A 22,986-nucleotide genomic window follows, 5' to 3' on the forward strand; every position below is an offset into this window, starting at 1 on the left:
TAGTGGTACTATAGATGAAAAACGATAAAATACATGAGAGTCTAACTTTAGATAGGAACAAAACAAGTGAACATAATTAAAATGTCATGTTCTTAATAATTGCTACTGATAAGAGATAGTCACCAATAGCGACATATACCAACAAGTAGAAAAGAACCCTTTCTTTCTCAAAAAAGAAAAAAAAAAAAAAAAAAAAAAAAAAGAAGAAGAAGAAGAAAAGAAAGAACCCTTTATGAAAAGCGCGAGCTAATTAATCTGACAGACTCATGTTCCAGAAGATTGTGATTGCAGCAAAGTAAAAAAATAATATTACCAGATCAACCGGCCCACAACAAAAAAAAAACGTTTACCCTCTGATGTTTAACATTTACATTTTTCAAGTGAGGGAGTTCATATCTGATCAATAAATTTTAACGACCCAACCCTCAACCTGCATGTGCTCTTTAGCAACAGCTTCATTATCAGACTATTTTACGCTAGTGGTTTTTCTAGCTTATTACGTGTTGACCTGTAAAATTAGTACAACAATATCTCACGAAAATACACAGGTTCCGAGTACTAAGACTCCGAGTACCGATATGACTCAGGCGAGACTTTCTCCTAACACTGACGAATCTAATGTAAGAGAGCAATGTTTACAAAGGGTTCTAAGTAAAAGAAAGCAAAAAAGGCCCTAAAATTCTCGTGTCTCCCTTTGTCTTCGAATCTCATATTTATATGCGTCTGAGGTCCCTCTCGTCACCTTGTGGTCGTGGGTTTTGGACGGTTATTCTTGTGAACGTGGGATGATCAGTCCCACGTTTTTGGTAGTTTTTGGTAACTGCCATCTTCCTTTTACAGTGGTGGGCGGTTACTACGCTGATGTGCGCTAGTCTTTGATCTACGGTCTTCTCTTCTCTCCGAAGTTCTGATCGGTAGGTTTCGTTCTTATCTTATGAACGGATCGTTCATTTTCAGTGGTTAACTCTTAGGTCTATTTTACCTGAGTTCGGTGCTGGATTTTGTATGCTGCTCGGGAGTCCGATTACTATGCTCGGTGTTTGACCAAATTATCCCGTAACATTACGTTAACTGTTCTTTAATAGTTTTCATTTTCATTAACAGTATCTTATATTTATTTTTTTCAAACTTATTAAAAAAAAAATTACTACGTTAAAATATATATATATATATATATATATATATATATATATATGTATTTAGTCTTCAAAGAAAACCGCGCAATACACAATCTCTCCTTAAAAGAAACAAATATATTCATAAATTAGGTTGACCGAAATGTTTATTAATGCTATATATATATAGCGAAAATCCAAGTAGCCAAAACAAGGAAATAGAACAAGAGATAAATATGATCATAAACAAATAAACCGTTAATACAATCAATTAATTGTAACTCAATAACTGCTCAACGAGCTTATCGAAATTCGACAAGGACGACCCGATACCACCGCCGCCACGGGAAGAAACCGCCACATCAGCAAGTGTCTTCCAACGCAGAGCCGTCCTAGTCATCTCTTTCCCTCTCTCTCCCTCCATGAGCTCTTGGACAAGCCGTGCGATCTCGTCTCGGCCGGCGGTGCTGTGGATCTCCATCCCGACCCCCCAGTCTCCGCAGACGAACCAGCAGTTGGTCTGCTGCTCGGCGAAGAAGGGCCAGCACAGCATGGGGACGCCACCGCAGAGGCTCTCCAGAGTGGAGTTCCAACCGTTGTGAGTCAGAAAGCCGCCCACCGCCGGGTGCTCGAGAACCCTCTCCTGCGGGCACCACCGCGCCACCATTCCCCTCTCCTTGGTCTCCTCCAAGAACTCCGGCGGAACCACGGCCGAGTCGCCGCCGACGAGGTCAGCCCTGATCACCCACAGGAACGGCCTCCCGCTACCGGCCAGCCCCCACGCGAACTCCCTCAGCTGCTCTGACGTCATCACAGTTATGCTCCCGAAGTTCACGTACACCACCGACCCCGGGGCTTTGCTGTCGAGCCACTTGAGGCATGACGTGTCTTCCTTCCACAGGCTGGGGCTTATGGCCTCCGACGCAGCCGACGCTGGCACCAAGCGGTCCACCAGCTGGGGCAGAGCGCCGATGGTGTACACCGGCGGCTTTAGGATGGACCGGATCGGTGCGAGAACGCCGCTCTCGAGCTCCTCGAACGTGTTCAGGATTATCGCTTTCCCTCTCTGCGCTCGCGTCGTCTCTGTGGTGACAAATTTGAGCATTACGTCGTTGGGGTCTGTGGTTCTGAGGAACGTCGGTAAGTCTTTCAGACGGATTCCACTCATCCCAGGGATCCAGTCTATCACCGTTTCTAGATATCCATTACTCACACAACTCTCGTCTGAAAATTCATACCAATAATATTATCAATCTAAATGCAACGTATATCTATTATTATGGCAAGGGATGAGAGAGGTACGTAATAATGATTATACCTTTGAGAGGTGTGAGGCCTCTTTGAAGAAGGTCCTTGTAGTGAAGGTAACCGAGGAAGCCACAAGCGCTGGTGGTCCAGAAGAGGACCTCCGGGATTCCGAGCTCGTCGGCGGCGTCGAGGGTGAAGCTCATGCAGCCGTCGGCGATGACGCAGGTGACCGGAGGGACGTCGGGTTCGGAGTTGAGGTGGCGGAGGAGGGCGGTGAAGGGGGCGAGGGTGTGGATGGGAGTGGAGTGGCAGAGAGAAGGGATGTCTTGAGTGATCTCCGCGTCCGTCGGAGGGAGGCCGTCGGGGACCACCTCGAACCGGAAGGAGGCGATGTCGGCGGCGATGGCGCCAGAGTTGAGGAGGCGGCGATGGTTGAACTCCGTGTTGACGAAGCTGACGTGGAAGCCCTTCGAGTGGAGGAGCTTGGCAAGGTTCATCATCGGCTTCACGTGGCCTTGCGCCGGGAAAGGGATACACACCGCGTGTGGCTTTCTCTTCTCTACTCTTTCCTCTCCATATGAACCCATTTCTTACTTGATTTAATGTTTATATATGATCTCTGACCAGAATATGTATGTGTATTTGAAACTGACTATTGCTTTGTTATGCCTTGCTATTTATAGCCAGATTTCTAGTCTTCAAGTTGTACTTCTCTTCGTGTCATGTTTATATTTTAATTGAAATCAAAACTTCGAAAATGTGAATTTGTCATTTGAATGTTAATAAAACTGTAGATAATTGTGGTTAGTGTGTGTGTAGTTAAGTTTGATTTCACATGTTTCATTTTATATATAATTAAAACGTGGAATTCGCCGACAAGTGGTAATTATTAAAAACGTAAAGAGATTTCAAACATTTACGCGAATCCGAGTTTTTGGGACAGCAGACGCGATTCTGAGTTGTTAGTGGAGCTACATAAACTTTTTTTTTTTTATTATTGAAATAAATAACTATATAACAGCTGTCTTGGTAATTGAGAATTTTATGGCAGAATAAGTTCTTAAATATAAAAGTGTGTTATCACACATATCTATTGGATTATATTCCTCACTAATATAACACTATCGTTAAGTTATTCTGGATTTCCTTATAAAATATTTTATAATTGGGTAATTTAGCAAAATAGCCAACTTCACTACCGGTCTTGGGTTAAGGCGGGCTAGGCTCAGACCTAGGGTCTCATATGTGGATGGGCCTCCAAAAATTTACATTTTTTGCTTATTTTTAAGAAAATTTACATTTTTTACCCTAAAAATTTACACTTTTAGCCCATTTTCTAAAAAATTTACATTTTTTGCCCTGAAAATTTAAATTTTTATTAGTATTATAGGGTCCCAAAATATTGAATCGCCTAGAGCCCTCGGTGAGTTTGGGCCGGCCCTGGCCAACTTAAACGTTGAGAATTGTTAAATAACCAAGGTTTGGTAATATTAGGTAAATAGCCAATTTTATATATTTACAAATGTAAAATTAAGTAAATAGTCACTGTCATATTAAGTCACGTCGTCATTTATGGTTATTTATCTAATATTTACCAAACATTGGCTATTTAGCAATATCAAACGTTTAAGTTGGCTATTTTTCTAATTTTTTTTGTTTATGAAAACGTATGTGCATAGATGGCGCCTTAACTTTAGTTCGAACAATGTGTAACAAATTTTTTGTTTTGCACTAAAGAAATTCTATTCAAACTAACAAGCTAGTGAACAGAAAATTACAGAGAAAATTAAAAAATCGCAAAAACTAAACTGATTCAAACGATAAAAAGAAAAAAAAAACTGCATCTAACGACCATCGAGGCATAAGTGCGAGAACCAACCTCTAAAAAGAGGATCACTTCCTTAACTCCAACAATCGCCATTAGAAAGAAGACCGCGACATGCATAAAATAATAATTTAACCTTCTTCTTGAGTCGGGATTCAGAATGATGGGATGGATGGCGGAGGTCTACGTCGAGACAGAGCACCTGAGAACAAAGACATCGCCTCTGTGAGTTTGAATCCGGGATTGATGAGGTTGAGGTTTCCTCTAGTGGAAAGCTACATTACCGACACCGTCTAAGAGAGAGTTAGAGATTGAGGAAAACAAGGTCACGAATTTCATCGGTGATGGCGAGCTTCACACCAATATCCACCAAAAGTCACCATTGATCGTCAACAGAGACAACAAAGAATAGACTCCATGTTAATGAATAGATTTCAACGGTGATCGGGGATAGATGGCCGCCTTGAAATACAATTCCTACCGAGCGGCAGGTAGAATCCTTTGCTGACGACTTAAGTACGCAACGGGGTATTGTAAGTGGCAGAGTGACTTTGCTACCAAGATCCACTAAAATTCAGCCCATTGTCGCTCCGATTCGTCCTGCTCCCTTCTTATCATTTTTTTTGTGAGATCACTGAGGTTGAATATGGTACGGTGAAACTCAATCCATCACCAAGTACTTGTGAGAATTGACCACGCACTCGGGATTGAAAAACACCAAGTACTTTGCAAAAAAGTCGCAAGAACAGTTGTGAGCATTCACCAAAAAAAATCAAAAGTACTGGGCAAAGAACTTACGAAGCACACGTCCCAAATATAAGCACCGTACTTGTGAAAAATGACCAAGTACTTGAGATAACTAAGCACTTGCAAAAAATCTTATGAGTACTTGTCCTTAAGAGTGCTTCAAAGTACTTGGAAAAAATGATGGAGCCTCTGGCACATAAATATTGAAATACTTACTCATGAGAATTATAAAATTAGTTGATATTGAAAATCACTAAGTACATTGCAAAACATTCATAAGCTTACTTGTCCCGTAAGAGTGCTTCAAAGTACTTGAAAAAACGATCGAGCCTTTGGCATGGAAAATCACCAATTACTTGTCATGGAAAGTCGTCAAGTTTTTGGAAAATTAAGAATGAGCTATGGCATGGAAAATAAATTAAGAATGATCTATTGCGTGGCTTGATAAAAAAATTAAGAATGAGTTATGGCACGAAAACAAAATTTAAGAATGAGCTATGACTTGGAAAATTGTCAAGTACTTGAGTTGAGAAAGGATAAATGTATTGCTGGGTTCAACCAATATCAATCACATGAATATGATTTTTGGTAGCTTTATATATATGTATATATATATATATATATATATATATATATATATATATATATAAGAACTATGAAGTTAAGCGTGCTCGCGCGGGTGAAGTCTGAGATGGATGACCTCCTAGGAAGGGGTGTCGTGAGTTAACTAAGAGCTAACCCACATGGCCATGGGCCCGGGTGTGGCTATGGCACGGGCGAGGGATTGGCCGTGGAACGATCGCCGGCGTGGCTATGGTTGGGCTCGAGCGTAGAGGCATTTAAACCGTAGATTTCATTAAAGTCATTTAAGCCTTTAAGCCGTGGATGTGGCCGTGGCACGGGCGCATACATGATTGATTCTAAGTTGCATGGCCGTAGCACAGGTTTGGGTATGGATGAGACACAGTCACTTAAACGGTTGATTCTTAGTTGCAACGCCGTGACAGGGGTTGATCACAGTTATTTCTTGGTTTTAAGGCTTGGTACGGTTGGTTCAATATTGATTTTTATATTGAAACCATACGTAAACTTATTTTAAATAAGATTATAAACTTTATACTAAACAATCTCGTAAACATATTGGGAAATAAGTCAATTATATACGAATAGGAGAATCGGTATTTTAGGTAATCATACTTTTGGGAATAGCACGCCTTTAGGCTAAAACTTATAGCTTGTCTTGTTTCAGGCCCGAACGTTTATAGGCCTGACCACGATACCGACACTTTTTATTTCCTGCGACCTAACAGTACTATGTTTAAAAATGCCAGTTTGACTTGATGGGGCTGGTTCAACATTTGACTTGACGGGCTTGAAGAACCAGGTTAATACAGACCCAACTATTTTGTTTTTATATCCTTACCATAGTTAATAAGAGGCAATGCCTCTCTAACTTTTATCCTGGTGCCGCCACCTGGCACCGCCAGGGGGCGACACGTGGCAGGGTTTTTTTTTTTTTTTTCAATTTTGATTTTTTTCCCTTCCAAATATCAATATATTTTGTATAAATTTTTTATGTATATTATAATCATTGTTATGCCGTTATTTTCACATGGTATAAATAACACCCCAAGAGCAAAAGATAATACATCAAGTCCATACACAAGGCACAAGCCCACAAGAAAACTCACGCGCCAAGCTCCGAGTTAACACTCACACTCATGAAATGTCTTTCAAAAGACTCTCAAAGAATGTTTTCAAGCTAGACTTCTTGACAAATCTTCAAGACAAAACCACAAAAATAACCACTCGGTCGGCCAAATAAAAGACCACCCGGTCGTCTTCACTTGGCCAAGACCACCCGGTCATCTTCACCCGGCCAAGACCACCCGGTCATCTTCACCCGGCCAAGACCACCCGGTCGTCTTCACTCGGCCAAAATCACCCGATCGTCTTCACTCGGCCAAGACCACCCGGTCATCTTCACCCGGCCAAGACCACCCGGTCATCTTCACCCGGCCAAGATCTTTACCCGGCCAAGACCACCCGGTCGTCTTCACTCGGCCAAAATCACCCGGCCGTCTTCACTCGGCCAAGACCACCCGGTTGTCTTCAATCGGCCAAGACCACCCGGCCGTCTTCACTCGGCCAAGACCACCCGGCCATCTCCACCACCTAATCAAGTACTTTTCACCAAACTCCTTGGTCCCTATAAATACCTCATTCATTCACAACACAATGTAAGTTTCTCTCAACTTGTCAAAACTCTACAAAAATCACACTACAACTCTTTCTCTCTCTAGAAAACATAGGGATGAGTACAAATCGTTCACCAAGAACATAATACAACACGACTAATGTTGAGCGTCGGAGCGCGCGCCGAGGGAAAACCCTCCGCGTCCCTCTAGATTCACATTTTCTTATGGTTAGGTGAAGATGCAAGGATTCGAAGACCCGGCGAAGAACACGAAGAATCCACGTCCCTCTAGATTCACATTTTCTTATGGTTAGGTGAAGATGCAAGGATCCGAAGACCCGGACACTTGAAGATCCGAAGAACACGAAGAACACAAACACGTGAAAAACACGGAGAACGTGGAAGATTCAAAGGGTTGAAGACTCAAAGAAATAAAGACTCAAAAACTCAACAAAGAACGCGAAGAACACGATGAGCGTGAAAGATCCCAAGATCCAAAAACTCAAGGATCCGGAGACCCGAAGATCCTAATGACATGAACACGACGAGAAGAGAAGAACTTCACCAAACCCAACCTACGTACGGCCATAGGGTCCGGCACTAGATCGAACTACGAACGGTTCTTAGTGCTAATCCAAAAACGCGATTAACAATCATAATTACTAATACTATATCAATAACATATATTATCATTTTTTTTCCCGATCTTTAATTTTTTTTCCCTCTCTCATCAATATATTTTGTATATATTTTTATTTCTACTTGAATCCTGGTGTCGCCAGGCAGCGACACGTGGAAGCCATTTTTTTTTCCTACCGATTTTGATTTTTTTTCCTTCCGATTTTGATTTTTTTTTACTTCCGATTTTGATTTTTTTTTCTTTCCAATTTGATTTTTTTTATATTTTTTTTACGTATATTATAATCATAATTGCTAATAATATATTATACTATATCAATAACATATATTATCATTTTTTTTCCGACCTTTAATTTTTTTTTCTCTATCATCAATATATTTTGTATATATATTTTTTTTTCCAACTTAAATCTTAGTCCGCCAGGCAGCGACATGTGGAAGCCATTTTTTTTCCTTCCAATTTTGATTTTTTTTTACTTCCGATTTTGATTTTTTTTTTTTTTTTTGCTTTCCAATTTTGATTTTTTTCCCTTCCAAACATCAATATATTTTGTATATTTTTTTATGTATATTATAATCATAATTACTAATACTATATTATACTGTATCAATAACATATATTATCATTTATTTTTTTTCCCGACCTTTAATTTTTTTCCCCTCTCATCAATATATTTTGTATATATTTTAATTTCAACTTGAATTCTGGTGCCGCCAGGCAGCGACACGTGGAGCCATTTTTTTCCCTTCCAGTTTTGATTTTCCCTTCCGGTTTTGACTTTTTTTACTTCCGATTTTGAATTTTTTTTCCTTCTTTCATAAATATATTTTGTATATTTTTTGTATGTATATTTTTTTCCTCCCTCTCTTATCAATGTATTTTATATAATTTTTTAATGTATATTATATTTAATACAATTAAAAGTCTAAACTTACTTTATTTTACTTATTTTTCTTTTTCACTTTTTTTTTAAAAAATATTGCCGACTCGCGCGTAGTGCGTTTTTTAAACTAGTCATAAGGAGAAAATGATAGTAGTATTTTATAAGTACAACATTTCTAAAACAATTGGTGTTCTAATTTTTTTTAGAAGAATACTGTATTTGCATCCTAAAGTATAATAAAACTGTAAACAGTTAAAAAAAATGTAATAAAGTCCAAAGAAGCAAGTAATTTTTATCCTAAATAATTTATCAAACTCTGAATAATCGTTATAAATAATATTTTAAAAGTGTAATAAAGTCCACGTGTGATAGGAAGGCAGAAAAACGCAAAATGAAAAAAAAAACCCTCTAGTGTTTAATTTTTATCTCTTGAAGATAAATAAAAATCAGTTTTATCTATTAAGAAAAAAAAGGACTAAATTTAAAATAAAGGATATAATACTTTATGAAGTCCTTGATGCCCAAAATTACAACTTAAAAACGGAAACAAATAAAAAGAATTTAAGTACAAAAAAAAAAAGCCAAAACTACCGAAAAATTTGAAAACAGACCTTGAAATGTAATGTTCACTCAAAATTCAGTAATTAAGATTACGACCTCAACCCTCCATAAATGGTCTTTTTGTATCGCAACAGATCTTTCTATAGATGGCACTGTTTACCTGATTTAAGCACATTCCCATAGTTATATTCAAGCCTAAATTTTCATATTTTACCAATTTATATGCAACAAATCTTTCATATTGAGGTGTCACTTGCCACCTACCTTCTATTCTTCTTAACGTGACCATTAAACAATGCATGGTCAATAATATGATTCAATTTAAAAAAAAAATCTGAAAATAAGAAACTTATTATACATTGACATGTGTATTGATTTGGTTTTGTGAATTGTGATGTAGGCGAATATTTTGGTTTTGCGTAATGGCGTGCATGCATAAGAGCAGCTTCATGGGCAGCTGATCATAAAATTAAAATCAGCTCCTCAAGACTCCCCTCAGAACGACGTGTAAAGATATATATATCTTTATGCTTGTATCATCGAGACTCGAGGCTCATCACTTGGATAATTGTTCCTATGTCTTATCTACATCAACTTGCTTATTCACTTATTGCACATGTGGCTTAAATAGGGGTAAACTTGTAACATTCATATTTCATTTTCTTCATTACTCAAATTAAGTTTTAAAAACTCGAACTAAGTTTTCACATAAAAAAAAAACATAACATAAATATGAAACTAAAATTTGATTTGAGATATTTAAAGTTTAATTTTGAGTCGATGAAGAAAAGGGAATATGTATTTTACAATTTTACCTTTTTTTAAGCCACTCGTGAGCAGTTTGTGCCTTTTTTTTGGGTTACAAATTAAACTAAATAGACAATTTTGTAACAGCTTGGAAGATTAAAGGTCAAGTTGTATGACCGGGGTAAAAATTTAGGAGAAATTTATGTAATTTTGCATAATGAAAGGTCAACTATGCATGGGTAAGTTTTCACAAATCCATCTGAGACCATTGAAATTATTTTATTTATATATTTTCTGATCACTAAATACAAGAATCTGTACACATCAAAATATTGAGAGAAAAGTAGGTCCAATGTATGCATTCATGAGCCTATTAGAGTGGCCAGAAAGTGCAGTGTAATGTACCTTATAGCACAACATCATGGGATTTCAGAAGACGATTGAAAGGAATGTAACATTTTCGCCCATACTTTTTTGTGGGGTCAAAATGCCATACCCTTAGAGTACCTTATAGCGCAACCTTAGGTAGTGTTTGGTAGTTAACTCAAACTGTTTTTGTTTTCTGTTTTCTAATTTTTGTAGTTGTATTGAAAAACTGTTTTGTAGTTGTTTTCAAAAAGCTGTTTGGTACAGTTTTCATTTTTGTTTTTGAAAAATTGAAAAAACTGGAAAAACTGTTTGGTACACTTTTCACTTTTTTTTTTATTCCATGCTTATGAGTCTTAAATAAATTGATCCGAATAAAAAGTAAATCAAACCGATCCTGAATCAGAATCTTATGAGTAGTCCACAATACTCAAACTCAAAACCGAGAAATAACTCTAATAAGCGAGCTTGTGCTTCCTTGAATAAAACTAATTTAATTTATCCAAAATGAGATTAGAAAATAACTCCAACAAAATAAAAATCATTTCTTTTCTTCTCCGAATCTCAAGGAAAACATAGTCAAATTTCTTATCGCGACGCTCGAGTAACCGAGATACCAAACGTTAACTCAAAACGATTCGTATACAAATTATTTAAAACCCGTGATAACACATCACAACAACAAAAATTCATAAAATTCTAACGGACACTCGCGGGCCTCCGAGCCAAAGCCGAAACGCCGTATCCACTCGACGTTCTCCTGGTCTTGTTCGCCTCGTCGATACTCGCGCTATAACTCCGTCGTCTCCCGGTCACGCCCTCGCCGTCCCGAACTCGCTGTTTTGGGCTCTACGTAGCCCACCTATACCGTACCTAGACCCTTGACAATAAACTCGCAAAGCTCACCAACCATATTACAATCCAAAATATCAACGTGTTTCCGACTCATCACCACCGCGACGAAACATCAATTCAACCTATCGATCTTAGATCATCATCAATAACAAGTCCAGACTAACAACAACAACAACAACAGCACAGACACAAACACACGGCCAAATAACAATACACACGGCCAAGACAAAAACCCATGGCCAAACTTGTCAAAATCCAAAGCAAATTCGTCCAAAATCAATAACAATCACAAATTCGGGTATAAACTTATCCAAGAATCATCGATCTCGTTCACAAGCGAAAACCCCCAACATCTCAATTCCATCAAAACCCACGGCAAAAAAAAAACCCAACTAAATTCGAGTTCAAACCTTCAATTCAAATCATCATTTTCAATAATCGAGCTCAAAATAAATCAAGGAGTATCAAACACGTTCAGAATTGAAAAGCCCCAAATCAAAATCAATTTCTAGAACCCTAGTTTTCAATCTTGATTTCAGAGAAGAGAATATCTCACCTCACTTGCTATGGAACGGACCTCATCGGCGCGCTCTCTCTTGATTTCCGGTGTCCCTCCACGGTCGGTGGCCTTGGGTGAGCTCGCGGCGGCGTTCTCCTTGCCGGAGCGCGCGCGCGGTCCGCATCTCGTCCACGACCCTCGCAGCCTCGTCGAGTCGGTCGGCCCGGCCGAGGAGCTGCGGCGGCCCCGCCGTGAACCGCTTCGCCGCCGCCAGGAGCGCCTTCACCGCCGCCGCCAGGAGAGAGAGAGAGAGATGACGAGTTGGAGAGAGAGAGAGATGGCGAGTTGGAGAGAGAGAGAGAGAGAGAGAAACGTGAGTGAAAAAAAGCAAAAACACCTAAGAGTTGTTTTTGAAAATCCTTCACAAAATTAAAATACAACTTGAAAATTTTTCAAAAAAAATTTTTCAATTGAAAAACAAACACGTTTTACTTTTTTGTAAAACAAAAAGCAAAAACAAAAACTGAAAAACACTTTCCGGATGAGCAACCAAACATGACCTTACATACTTCCATGTTGACTTTGCAGGTACCATTTGATCTTTATATTTTTTGCTGCAAAGTATAGTTTGATATTTATTCATGTGTGGGTATAATATACACACTATGTAATTAATTAGCGCCACTAATAAATGATCAGCTTTATTACTCAGTAGCTAAGATAAAAACCAATTCTGATATGTACTTCTATCCACACCTCACCCACCAATTTTTTTTTTTTTTTGAGAAACGTGGGCGGTGCCACGGAGATTTCATAAAAACCCTCACGTATGGCGGAGAATGACAAAAAACAAACAAGAAACCACACAACCAGAACATGAAACCAACCAAAGAAAAAACTAGCCGGCCATGCGGGACTGAAGCTCCTCACCCACCAATTTTAGAGTGCTAAATATCAAGAAACATTTTGGTTGGTACGTTTAAAAAAAAAAAAAAAAAAAAAAAAAAGCCACAGACCTTAAATATACACACACATGTGTGAACCATTATTTGGTTGGAACTACTGAGTCCATTATTTGGTTCTTTGTCATTCTAATTCATGGCTCTTCTTAACTCGATTTTGAGCCAGCATGAACCCATTCCATTGCCATATTTCTGATTTGAATTTTGGCTTTGTTTTGTTATTTTATTGCATCTTGTTTAGGATACACTCTGATTATTGTTTAGTAGGTGCACAAGCACAAACACTAGAGAACTTAGTGCCTTGAGACAGGCTGACAATCTGCTCCCTTGTATTGGGATATTATTGAATATCCATTAGATCATCAACCATGACATTTGTTATACATCAAGTTTCAATAGAGAAATTTCATTTTCTAGACCTAAAAACAATGAAAATATCAAGATTAGACCCATTAGTTTAATAATATCTGAAATTGGACTTTTGGACACTTTTCGGACAAAAATGCCATTGAAATTCAAATAACCCATATTCCTCTCATTTTTAAATTCTCTTCATCACAATTCTTGTCACCTTCGAATTGATTGCGCTAGGATTAGAACTTTGGGTATATGTTTGGCTTCGATTTTGAGGGTTTCGTAACGTGTCGGAATCCATCGGAACTCGTCGGAACGTGTCGGAATCCATCTTTGGAGGTGTTTTTTTGTTTTTTTTTTTAAATCTGGATTTCCGATGAAGACCATCGGAATCCATCGGATTCGGTTGGATCCGACCGAATCCGATGGATTCCGATGGTCTTCATCGGAAATCCAGATTAAAAAAAAAAAAAAAAAAATTTCACCTCCAAATCTCATTCAAATCAACCTTAAAAAAAATAAAAAATTCACCTCCAATTCGGTCGAATTTGGTGTGGTGGGCATTGAAACTCGTCGGATTTGATGTGGTTGGACGTTGGAATGAGGCTCACGTCGGATTTGGTGTGGAGAGAAAGTGAGAGTGAGAATGAAAGAGATGGAAATAGATGGAGAGATGATTTATTTTGAATTAAGGGTATTTTCGTCCAAAATTGGTACAAAAGTCCAATTTTGGATATTTTTTAACTAGCGGGTCTAATTGAGATATTTTCATAACTTTTGGGTCTAGAAAATGAAATTTCTCTTTCAATATTAGTGGATTTTCTACGTGAACACGATAGCACTGGCAAGAACAAGAAAAAAAAAACAAGAAACCTACTTCTTATTTAAAAAAAAATATGTCTCTCTCACTACATGATATATACTTAATATTTAATTTTATGTTGTCACTTTCACAAGAAAAAAACAAGGTCTTGGGCGAAAATTCATTTAAGGGGTCTCATTTTAAAAAAAAAATAATTTTATTATCATATAAATTATTGATAAACACAAAATATTTGAATTATTAATATCTGTAAATTAATACTACAAATTAATACAAATTTAATAAAATTATAATTATAAATTCAAAAAATTGGCTACATAAGCCACCTAAACTATAGTAATTGTAAATTAGCCAACCTTTGGTAAATACTTTGTAAATAGCCAACTTGCATACGTGGCATCCTATTAACTACCTAAAATATATGTTTGGCTGTGCTAAATAAGTCTTTTACTAATCTGTTAATAAGTTTACTTGGCTATTTACAAGAAATTAATCAAAGGTGGGCTATATCTCAATTTACTATATCCGTGTGGCTATATAACTTAATAACCCTTATAAATTAATTAATTTAGTAAATTATAACTACAAATTAAGTTATATAATAATTTTAGACGTATAATATATTTGTTAAAAAAATAATTGGACCTTATTTGGGAGAGGGACCTTGGGCAATGGCCCCACTTCTCCTCCCCTTGAGCCGTCACAGCCCCTAACCAAAAAAAAAAAAAAAAAAACGACAAGCCAATGGCTCAAAGGAATGAGCCCCAAAACATTTATGAATGCTGAGCCATACAACGGTTCTGCAGACTGAGACACAAAATAGCTCAAAGGATGCTACAAAATCGGCTCTCAAATCTTAGTATTAAATGTTTAACTATTAAGTCTAAAATCTTCATATATGTAATATATGTGTATAAGAAAAATTCATAATAATTGATTTCTAATAACTAATTATCTAACTTTGGTCGAAGTCTTGCTAGTTACTAATCTCAAGAAGATTTACTTTAGCAGGCATATTTGATTAATGCAATCTCGATATGAGGTATGAGGACAGTGGATTGGAGGGCTCGCACTCCCACTCGCCTCGTCAAAAGTTCCATACATATGGTGAAGCTTATTGTCAAGAATATGTGTGCAATTTTGCAAGGTTCGACATCCCGGGGGTTCCGGTCGGGTTTCGGTCGGGATCCCTTACACTGGAAGGGACCGGGACGGGAGTTGCAGAAACCGTTCCCGTGAACCAAACCCGGTCGAATCCCGGTCGAACCGGACCGGATCCCCCCGGACCGGGTCCCATTTTTTGTTTAAAAGAATTGGTCCTCATTCCACGAAACCCTACTCTCCCGAGGAAGAAATTTGCGCAAACCCTCCCGACCGGATCTCGTGTCATCTCGTCGTCGTTTGCTCAAATCCCGACCAAATCCCGCGAATTCCTTCAGTTCTGGTCTACGTCCCGTCGGATCCCGCACAACCGAAGCCGATTTTGTCCAGATCCCGGGGAACCCGAGAGGTATCATCCGAGTTTTTCATTTTTAAGGATTTTTTTCAATTTTTTCTTATGAATTGATGATTATTGTGATGATATTGTTGAAGTTAAATTAATTTCGAGATTAGTTGATTATTGTCATGATGAAGTAGAATTAAAATGTTGATTACAATTAATTTGATTATTATTGGGATGGTTATGTTGATTTTTGTCATATGAACTGATGATTATTGTGATGATATTGTAGAATTTTAATTAATTTCGAGATTATTTGATTATTGTCATGATGATGGTCTTGAAATGTTGAATTCATCTTCATTAGATTATGAATTGATGATTATTGTTATGATTAAGTTGAATTACTTGAAATGTTGATTAAAATGAATTTGATAATTATTGTGATGGTTATATTGAATTGAAATTAATTTGATGATTGTTATGGTGATTTGTGAATATGTGGAATTGAAATGATTATGATTATGAAGTATGGCGTCCGACCCGGCATACAAGTATTGCGAGCCCGTCGAAGGACGACCGAATGCAAGCAAATACAAATTTTGCGAGTACATCATTAGCGGTGGTGGAATCACTCGTGTGAAAAATCACTTGGCGAACATAGAGAAGACAAAAAGTGTGAAGATGTGCGACCAGGTTCCTCATGAAGTACAGGAGGAAATGCAGGAGTTACTCTACGTACGCTCTCAAAAGAAGAAGGAACGCGAGAGTTTATGTGAGTCGATGCGAGCAGACCTTCACAAAAGTCTAGGGGACTCTGACGAAGAAATAGACGAAGGTCCCGGTGGATCTTCGGGGTCCTCTGATCCAAGAAGATCGCACTCCGGGATCAATAGGTTGGCCAAAGCCGTCGACCGATTCTTCATTCACGAGTGACGAGACACTCAAGACACTCCACGTATACATATGTCCTACGATTATCACTTTCGTACGTGGTTCAACACATATTCTAGTGGTACCAGTATAACATGATGATGGATGATCAACCACGCTGCAGATCTAGGCGACGCAAATTTCAACCTCCGAGACACTCCACTTATAATTAGTGTATTTTATCGTACGTGTTGTAATAAATTTATACTCTATTTATGGTATTTTTTGTTTAAGAACTCAGTTTATGTTTGGTATTAATCTTTATTTGAAGTTTTAACTTTGAAAACTATTTTTATTATTGTAAAATATTTGTCTGAATACCCTTCGGGTTCCTACATTTTTTTATCGGGTTCCTCTCCGATAAATGGGTTTCCTACCGGTATCGTTTTTCTTTTTTTGGTCTGAATCCCACTCAGTTTCTTCTCCGATAAGCGGTATCCCCCAAAATTGGGGTCCCGATACGATAACGATAACGGTACGGCGATCATTGCAATTTTGATACGATATTTTATTTTATTAGATTTTATAGGAATTAACTTCCTTCCAAACTGTTTTCTATTACATAGTCCATATTACTACGTTACAGTGTACTCACATGCCTCGAGAGCTAGAGCCTTGCCTTGAAGTTCGGTATTGCGCTTTTCACAGTTACCCCAATTCGTTGGATTTAATTTCGAAGTAATTAACCCTTGATCACGTGTCTCGGGAAAGTATAGGTTAATGGCCACAATTTGGAATTTTGGATTCAGATTCCCAAATTATGACCCAAGTTAGATGTTATTTATATAATTTGCACGGCAGCTGTAGCTCCTGGGATGCACCGAAATTGAAGGAATCCAACATCGAACCAAAGTCAAATAGACTCCAGGAGTCATGAAAGTGAACAATATTATACCGAGCAGAACTTCGAAGAAAGAAAAATTGATAAATCAAATGTTAGCAATATTATAATAATATTGACGGAATATAAAGACAATTTGCAAGAAAATAGAATTGATTTTCCAGAAAATAATAAAATAAATTACAAAACCGGAAAAACCTTGACCCGGTATAAACACAAGAATGAGTGAACGGAAAAGAAAGTGTTGAGGCATGTTGGACGGTTTCCTTGAATCTTTTTATCGTCCTCCACAAGTGCTGGATTAGTTGAGCGGAACCCTCCCAAGATACAACGACAATAAGACAAGTTTAGCACCACTCAGCTTGACTTCGGCAAACTAGAACCTTGGTACCATAAACTACCACCGGAATACGAATAAAAACAAAGAAAAAATTTAAAGTTCGGCATACTTTTATTATTCTGCGAGTTGCTTATCGTTACAACACACAAAGAGCACCACCGCAATAGCACTTAACCAGCTCTGGGAGCCAAAAGAACTTCACTGATCATCCTATCAAGATTATCCAGCGACTCTCCGGTGACTGCCTCGGCCGCCAGACGCTTCCACTCGGCAGCCCTCTGGGTCATAACCCGGCCCTTCTCTCCGTCCATCAACTCTCTGACGAGCCCTGCGATGACGCAACGCTCCACAACCTCGATCTCCATCCCAATTCCCCACTCCCGACAGCTGTACCGACAGTTCGTCTGCTGCTCCGCAAAGAACGGCCACGATATCACCGCCACTCCGGCCACCAGAGTCTCCAGCGTCGAATTCCACCCGCTGTGAGTCAGAAACCCGCCCACCGCCGGATGCTGAAGAACCTCCGCCTGAGAGCACCAGCTCACCATCATCCCTCTCTCCTTCGTCTCTTCCACGAACCCCGGCGGAACCACGGCAGCCTCTCCGGCGATCAGGTCAGGCCTCAGCACCCACAGGAAGTCCTTCCCACTCCCGGCGAGCCCCCACGCGAACTCAACGAGCTGCTCCGACGTTATCACCGTTATGCTCCCGAAGTTGACGTACACCACCGACCCTGGGGTTTTGCCGTCGAGCCACTCGAGGCACCGCGGATCTTCGCGCCAGAGGTTGGAGTCGATGGGCTTGAGGGACTCGTCGTCCTTCATGGCCACTGAAGTCATCAGGTGGAGCGGGCCCACGGCGTAGGCCGGGGGCAGGCCGGTGGCGGCGGAGAGAGCCTGGACGACGTCGTTCTCGAGGGCTTGGAAGGTGTTGAAGATCATACCGTTGCCTAGTTTGGCTCTGTGGGCCTCACTTTTGGGGAAGTTGAGCATGACTTCGTCTTTGTCTGTGGTTCGGACGAAGCTCGGAAAGTCTCTCAGCCGCATATCTTTCATCCCCGGTATCCAATCTATCACCGTCTCCTCCAATTTCCGCTCTATGTCTTCCATATCTGCTCACAGGCTCAACGAATTGTAGGACTTTTTATAAAAAAAAAATATTTTACTATAATCAATTACAGCTGCGTGAGATATTAAAATTAGTTTAAGCTAATATACAACTACAAAATAAATCATGTAACAATATAAAAGAAATTTTCAAAGCTAAAATTTTAAAGGTGAAATTAATAACTTAAAATAAATTGAAGAGAGACTATTCTATTATTGTTATCATGTAATTAATTAAATATTATTACATAAATATTTAAAATTTAAAAAGAGGTTCATAATTAATGTTATCGTGTAAATAATAATTTAAAAAAATAGAAGGATTAAAGCAAAAAAATAGAAGGTTAATATTTAAGAGGAGTTGATGTCCCCCTAAGTTATGGAGAGACCACATCATTAAATTAAATATTAGACTGTGACCATCCACGGAGCCAGACTTTCAAAACAAATTAAGGGAATAATATAATATAAACAATTCGGAAGAGGCATAACAATATAAAAACAGCCATAAACTTGGACGTCAATAAAAAAAAAAAAAAAAAAAAAAAAAAAAAAAAAACCCACACATATACACCTACTACCTCACTGGCGGCGTAAAAGAGTAAGAGTATTATATTAGTATGATCATCTTTTCACGTGATAGTAAGACAAAGAGTAAGTAATTAAAATATTACTATCAAAGTTGAGGTCAAGAAATAGATTACCTTTGAGAGGGACGATGCCTTTGTCGATGAGGTCCTTGTAATGAAAGTAAGCCAAGAAGCCACAAGCGCTGGTGGTCCAGAACAGCACCTCCGGTATCCCGAGCTCCTCGGCAGCGTCGAGGGTGAAGCTCATAACTCCGTCGGAGACGATGCAGGTGACCGGAGGGACGTCGGGATCGGAGTTGAGGCGGCGGAGGAGGTCTCGGAACGGCGGGAGACAGGTGGCGGAGGTGGAGAGGCAGAGGGAAGGAATGTCCTGAGTGGCGTCGGCGTCGGAATATTCGAGGCCGTCGGGGATGGACTCGAACCGGAACGAGGGGAAGCCATCGAGGGAGTGGGGCCCACGAGACCGGAGGAGGCGGCGGCGATTGTAGTCCGTGTTGACGAAGGTGACGTGGAAGCCCTTCCAGTGGAGGAGCTTGGCCAGCTTCAGGAAAGGGGTGACGTGGCCTTGCACCGGGTACGGCACGCAGACCACGTGAGGCTTTTGCGTCGTCGCTGCTCTCATCGAACTCATTATGTATGTTGATATTATTGGTATATTATTATTGGTGTAGCTTTTTGTTTCAGCTCAGCGTTTCCTTTTATAGTGTTGAAATATGCAATGAGGCTTGAAAATTATTGTTATGGTGGTGTTGTGAAAAATCAATAATTGAATATGGAGTTGGCACGATTCGTGAAGATACCGTTGGGTCCCAATTCCCGAGACTAATAAATACTAAGGGGAGGACAAAAATACAAGTCGTCTTTTTTTTTTTTTTTTTTAATGTAGGATATTGTAATACAAGTCGTCCCAAACTATAGAATACGATTATCATCACAATTCAGATCTTGAACCAGCAGAGAGTAAATGTTTGACGCATATACTTACGCATGTTCGAAGAGCTTGAAATTATTATATTGGTAAAGCAGGAAACATGCACACACACACACACATACATATATATATATATATATATATATATATATATATATAATATCATCGGTGTACATGACTTTTCAAACTATCTTTTTTTTTTATATAAATTATATATACAAACCAGCTGAGAAAGAGATTGATTGAAGGAGATGAATTGATCGATTCAACCGCTTGAAAACGATTACAGAGTATATATATAGTTAACCAATGAAATAGCAAATGATCTAGTGCTACGTAGAGCACTTAGTAAGAGAAATGAAAGCCAATGAAAAGTAAGGAAATTGACACGTCATTTAGATGACTTAATAGCCCCATCAAACTCAAGTCATCTACACTAGTGACATTGAGTTTGGAAAGAATAAGAGGGAAAGCAGAACTTGATATTGGCTTTGTAAGGACATCTGCAATTTGATCACAAGCTGGCACATGCTTCACTGATATGAGACCTTGAGTCATCTTGTCTCGAACAAAATACAAGTCCATCTCAACATGCTTGGTGTGAGCATGAAGTACTGGATTGGCTGAGAGCATAACAACACTAGTATTGTCGCTCCAGATGTTTGAAACCCGAGTCTGAGACAACTTCAACTCTGATATTGAGCACTTAACCAAGTAACTTCATAAACCACTGTTGCAATGCTTCTGAACTCTGCCTCAACCAATGAACGAGAGAATGTATGTTGTTTCTTAGAACTCCACGCCACTAAGTTGCCTCCAACAAACACATAATACCATGTAGTTGATCTCAAATCATCGGAATTAACCCCTAGTCAGCATCACTAAAAGTAGTAATATTGAAACTACTAGCTTTGGTGAGACGAAGACCAAAGTCTAACATGCCAGCCAAGTAACGTAATATTCTCTTCGCTGCAACCCAGCGTGCATGCAGAGGGTTATGCATGAACTGACATGCTCTATTAACTGAGAAAGCCAGCTCGGGTCTAGTCACAGTGACATACTGCAGATCACCCACAATGCACCTATAAAGCTGAGCATCAAACATTGTATCACTCCCATAGGCAGTCAACTGAAGACTATTGTTCATGGGAGTACTACTAGAACGAGCAAATTGCATGTTAGCATAGAAGTAACCCTGAATACTTAGTTTGGCATAGAAGTAACCCTGAATATGTTTTGATAACCTGAACTCCCAAAAAATAGTCAAGAAAACCAAGATCCTTCATAGAGAACAAAGTACTGAGTTTGGTAATCATTTCTTCAACCTCACCCAAAGTATATCTAGTAAATGAGATATCATAAACATTTGAGGCGAGAAGCCATGAGACAAGTAATTGATCTTGCCTCTCCCACATTTGAAATGCAGGATTCACTCTGTCGAGTTCTTCATCCCCAAACTCTACAAATTTCACCAGAATTATATTGGTACCAAGAAAAAAAAAATCTTGTAGATCATCACCTCTAACCATAGAGAGCACTTATTTCCTCCAAATCAGGAAATTGTTGAGATCGACCTTCATTTCTATTAAATTGCTCGAAACAATTGGATTCGCTCTTGCCGGTATAGATCTAGCTGTATCCTCCATTGAATTCATCGATGTTGTTGCCATGATCGATCTTCAATTTCTCCAAACTCGGATATAGAGCTCTAATACCGTATCAACATCTGAAAAGTGATCGATTGAAGGAGATGAATTGATCGACTCAACCTTGGCAATGATTACAGATTATAGTGTATATATAGTTAACCAATGAAACAGTAAATGATCTAGTGACACACGGAGAATTTAGTAAGAGAAAGGAAAGCCAATGGAAAGTATGGAAAGTGACACATCATTTAGATGACTTCATAATTTGGAACAAATGGAAAACAAAAAAATTGAAAGAAACTCATCGGTGACTAAATGTTAACACAACTCAAATATAATTGTGTACTCACATGAATTTCTTATGGTCACTTAATCTTTGTGACCTTGCCAAAAAAAAATTATTATCGAAATTTTTCAAGAGTAGTGAAATTTTATGCAAAATTGTACTAAGTGGAGTAAAGAATCTTAATTAGTTACTTCCAAGTCCAATCTCACGAGTCCTAACTTTTCTAAAATGTTGAAAGAGTCTTTAACTAAAAGCTTACAGCCAAGCTTTGTTGATGGACCCAATTCCACCAATCAATAAAGTTACATTTTTAAGACCCCCCTCAAAAATGATTTCTTGATATTTTTTGTAATTATTTTTCATAAAAAAAAATATATTTTAAATGAAATTTTACTTTCTAGATTACCTATAGATTGTTTTTCCAATTAACCCCCAAATAAATATTTATAGCTTCGTAACTTGAGAGGGTCAATCCGATCCTCTTGTCGAGCTTCGTCACATATCAAAATGATTGGGGCCAACTGCTAATATAATCTAACAACCACACTTCATCGTACTTTGCTTGCTCTTTACGAGCCTCCGAAGTGCGAACGACACTTGAAGATATAATCGACGCTCTTTGTGTCACTGATCCTCACACTTGAAAGGAATATTGTGTCCTTGCTTAAATAGGTGGGAGAGATTGTCTCTCAAATTTGATGCATGCTGGGCCGGTTTGACCTATAGGGTCTCGGTCAAGCAAATTAGGCCCCACTAAATGAAAGACTAATTTATGTAGTATAAGGCCGAACATTAGGTATATTTTAGCCTCAAATATATTTAGTCTAAATAAATATTCAAAAAATATATGTACAATAAATTTGTTTCAAGCTTCAAAAAATTTTGAACCGGGCCTGGATGTGAATGCGTTTCTCCGTTAAGTTCCTTCGATATCAACCAGCGATGTCTTCAAGTACATGGCAATGCAATAATGTACTTATCAACTTAAATAACACATGAGTATTCCTCGTATTTTGTAAATCTATCTCATTACTTTCCCTTACACAA

At 38.6% G+C, this 22,986-nt stretch overlaps 2 protein-coding genes and 1 long non-coding RNA gene across 3 annotated transcripts; all 3 read right to left on the bottom strand.

The window, feature by feature from the left end:
- Window positions 1–1,273: 1,273 nt before the first annotated feature.
- Window positions 1,274–3,051, bottom strand: LOC149391484 (7-deoxyloganetin glucosyltransferase-like). Its single transcript, XM_089618844.1, has 2 exons — window positions 2,434–3,051; window positions 1,274–2,339 (listed from the first exon to the last, which is right to left on the bottom strand). The coding sequence occupies exons 1-2, from the start codon at window positions 2,948–2,950 to the stop codon at window positions 1,387–1,389; spliced, it is 1,470 nt and encodes a 489-aa protein (XP_089474970.1). The 5' UTR covers window positions 2,951–3,051; the 3' UTR covers window positions 1,274–1,386.
- Window positions 3,052–10,893: 7,842 nt separating this feature from the next.
- On the bottom strand, window positions 10,894–12,239 carry LOC149391485 (uncharacterized). Its single transcript, XR_016300274.1, has 2 exons — window positions 11,741–12,239; window positions 10,894–11,209 (listed from the first exon to the last, which is right to left on the bottom strand). It is a non-coding gene; the product is annotated as an uncharacterized LOC149391485 (long non-coding RNA).
- A 4,921-nt stretch (window positions 12,240–17,160) lies between these two features.
- On the bottom strand, window positions 17,161–19,813 carry LOC149391486 ((R)-mandelonitrile beta-glucosyltransferase-like). Its single transcript, XM_089619277.1, has 2 exons — window positions 19,188–19,813; window positions 17,161–18,488 (listed from the first exon to the last, which is right to left on the bottom strand). Exons 1-2 carry the CDS (start codon window positions 19,702–19,704, stop codon window positions 17,548–17,550), a joined length of 1,458 nt encoding a protein of 485 aa, XP_089475403.1. The 5' UTR covers window positions 19,705–19,813; the 3' UTR covers window positions 17,161–17,547.
- Window positions 19,814–22,986: the final 3,173 nt, after the last annotated feature.

The sequence above is a fragment of the Urtica dioica genome, chromosome 7, assembly GCF_054948205.1.
Source record: "Urtica dioica subsp. dioica isolate 48M chromosome 7, U.dioica_male_clone48M_v1_H2, whole genome shotgun sequence".
Lineage (NCBI taxonomy): Eukaryota > Viridiplantae > Streptophyta > Magnoliopsida > Rosales > Urticaceae > Urtica > Urtica dioica.

Excerpts from the sequence above, each read along its gene's own strand:
- LOC149391486 (XM_089619277.1), bottom strand. The coding sequence starts at position 19,704 with ATGAGTTCGATGAGAGCAGCGACGACGCAAAAGCCTCACGTGGTCTGC. Across the intron at positions 18,489-19,187 it reads AGGCATCGTCCCTCTCAAAG|ATATGGAAGACATAGAGCGG; the intron begins GTAATCTATTTC and ends GCCTGTGAGCAG.
- LOC149391484 (XM_089618844.1), bottom strand. The coding sequence starts at position 2,950 with ATGGGTTCATATGGAGAGGAAAGAGTAGAGAAGAGAAAGCCACACGCG. Across the intron at positions 2,340-2,433 it reads AGGCCTCACACCTCTCAAAG|ACGAGAGTTGTGTGAGTAAT; the intron begins GTATAATCATTA and ends ATGAATTTTCAG.